Here is a 2,707-nt window from a genome sequence, read left to right on the forward strand (position 1 = left end):
ACTTGGTAGCAACACAGGGCAAGACAGAGGTCCCTTTGGCTTGCAGATACCCTGCCTCCAGGCACTCAAGTCCTTTCCCTTCCATTTATAGGTGGAGGCCATAATAAACCCCCAATTTATGGCAGAAATCCTATCTTCCAAACCAGAGATGGACATACTGGCTCTCATGAAGGCGCTGGAGTATGAGGAAGAGGTCACTGTCGAGCAGGTAGACGGGAAAGGGGTGAGCACTAGGGACAAAGGGGAAGCAGCAGGAAGTAGGCAAGAGGCAAGCAGCTACCAGGCAGGCAGGATACAGAGAGACACTAGGCAAACATGGGCAGGGAAGCCTGAGTACCAAGAGGAGGAACTGGGCAGGGAAGGGAGGACCCCAAAGAGAGTAGGATGCTAAGGGACACCAAGTGGACAGGGAAAGAGAGGACCCTGTTCATAAGAATCATGTGACCTTGACTCACCCTGACATACAGGAAGTCAGGGCATCCTGCCTGGGGCTTCATTCAGAAGGGGATGAAGGTGTGAACACGAGGGTGAAGTACACAGCTGCAAGGAACATGGCATGACAGCCAGCAGACCCACAGTCCCCGACTCTACCCTTGGCCACCTCCACCCAAATGTGCCACCCTCTAATCCTTCCAGTCTGGCCTGGGTCTCATGTGCTCATTTCCTCCCACAGCTGCTGGAGACTTTGAAGGAGAAAGATTGTAAGACGACACCTCTGAACCAAGATGCCTCTCAGATACTTGCCAATGCTTCTGTACTGACTGTCAGCCAAGGTGCAGAGAAAAATGGCCATGGTCCCCAAAGAGAGGCCAGTGCGCAAAAAGATTCCTCACAAATGGCTTTCTCAGACCAACAGTGTCCCGAAGACACCAATGCAAAAATATGGGGGCCTAGACCTTCCGTCCTCCCAGGTAGCCAATGTTTACCCTCACCGGTAGACATCAGATCCACCGTTACTACCTGTGATAAAGAAGCCTACCCTCAAAGCCCAGGGTCCAGAAGTGGAGTGAATCTCAGAGAAGTTCCTGCCACTGAGGAGCTCCATGAGTCCCTGGGCAGAACCACCGATGGCAAAGAAGAGCTCCACAGTCTGTCCTTCCTCCTCTGCTCCCAGTACAACCTGGTGCCACGGAAACCGGCTAGCCACTTGTTCCCCTATGCAGATTTCTCTGACTCAGATAGTATCCCCAAACCCTCATCTCCAAAGATAAAGGGCTTCAGTCCTGATCCATCTCTAATTGCCAAGCCAAAGAAGCGAGCTCTCATTGGAGGCTTGACTCCCATGGCTAAGAAATCCGACCCAGGGCCTGGTCATGGGGTGTTTGAAGGGCCACTTTCAGCCCTGGAGCTAGCTCAACCATTGCAGGCTCAGAAGAGGAAGCACGAGTCACTAGGCACCCGGAAGAGGAAGAGGAAGAAGAGGCACTGAGCCACCTGTGTGGTGTCCCTTCAAAGCCGGCAGAGGTTTCACTCTGCCTCTACCCTGCAGCCCCGGACCTCCTCCCACCAAAAGGAAGCAATAGAAAAGAATCCAGCTTCTGCTCACTCAGGACTGATCCAGCTGGTGCAAAGGATAGCTGGAAGGTTAGAGGCGCTGGGCAGTAAAGGCAGGACGAGGGGTGGGGCAAGGAGTGGGAGGGAATTATCACTTTAGAAGATTGTAAGCTATGGTGAATAAAAGTAGTTTTGTTGAAAATGGTGTTAGGGCTGTGGCTGTGTCTTAGGGTTTCTACTTCTGGGAAGAAACACCATGACCACAGCAACTCTTCTACAGGAAAAGAATTAATTGGCTCGCTTGCAGTTCAGAGGTCCAATCCATTATCATCATGGCAGAACATGGTGGCATGCAGGCAGACATGGTGCTGGAGAAGGAGTTGAGAGTTTTATATCTTGATCTGCAGGCAACAGGAAGTGAACTGTCTCACTGGGTGTGGCCTGAGTGTGTGTGTGTGTATATATATATGAGACCTCAAAGCCCACCTCCACAGTGACACACTTCCTCCAACAAGGCCACACCTCCTAATATGCCACTCCCTTTGGAGACCATTTCCTTTCAAATTTCCACAGGCTGCTACTTTCATTCTGACATCTGTGTTGCTCTGTGGAGGGAGGAGATCATGAGGGAAAACCTGGAGATGCCATGCTCGGGGGGTGCATAGAGGCAGGCCCAGGTCTTCCAGATTTATCCATTGATCCTAGCAGAATGCAGACTAACAGCCCCTGGGGTTCTCACTCCTCATAAAGTCTCTCTGCTTGTAAGGACTATGTAGAACATGTTATTATTATGTGGGTGCTCAAAAGCCTTCCCAGCCTTCATCCCTGTGGACCATTACCCAGTTTCTAGAATTAGCCTGTGATTGCACTTTGGCAGTACTTTTTGCTCTCCTAAAGACATGGCTGGCAAGATCAATCTAGCCCTCAGCTAGCCAGGGCCTTCTTGAGTGGGTAGTTTGGGGGAAAGGCCTGACATTTGGAGGGGCCATTAGCCAGCTCCCATCTTACATGTTGCAAATGCGATGCTCTCTGATGGGGCATGCCCTGGACAGGAGAAGCCTGTTCCTGAGGACTCTCTTTCGTAGATCCATTCATTTGTTTTCTTTATTGGGAATTGAACAGAAGACCTCTGTATGCTAGGCTAGCATTACACTTCCAAAATATATCCCCAGATCCTTTTGCTTTTTGGGGCAGGGTCTTCCTAAGTTGTGCT

At 50.8% G+C, this 2,707-nt stretch overlaps 1 protein-coding gene across 1 annotated transcript in view; it reads left to right on the forward strand.

Annotated features, from left to right (window-relative positions):
• LOC101990465 (NUT family member 2-like) overlaps positions 1-1,429 on the forward strand; it is a 2,688-nt gene extending 1,259 nt beyond the window's left edge. The window contains exons 3-4 of the mRNA XM_005343694.1: positions 92-208; positions 674-1,429. Of these exons, the coding sequence (XP_005343751.1) occupies positions 92-208; positions 674-1,429 (873 nt within the window). The remainder of the gene's footprint in view (positions 1-91; positions 209-673) is intronic.
• Positions 1,430-2,707: the final 1,278 nt, after the last annotated feature.

The sequence above is a fragment of the Microtus ochrogaster genome, chromosome 1 (genome assembly GCF_000317375.1).
Source record: "Microtus ochrogaster isolate Prairie Vole_2 chromosome 1, MicOch1.0, whole genome shotgun sequence".
NCBI lineage: Eukaryota > Metazoa > Chordata > Mammalia > Rodentia > Cricetidae > Microtus > Microtus ochrogaster.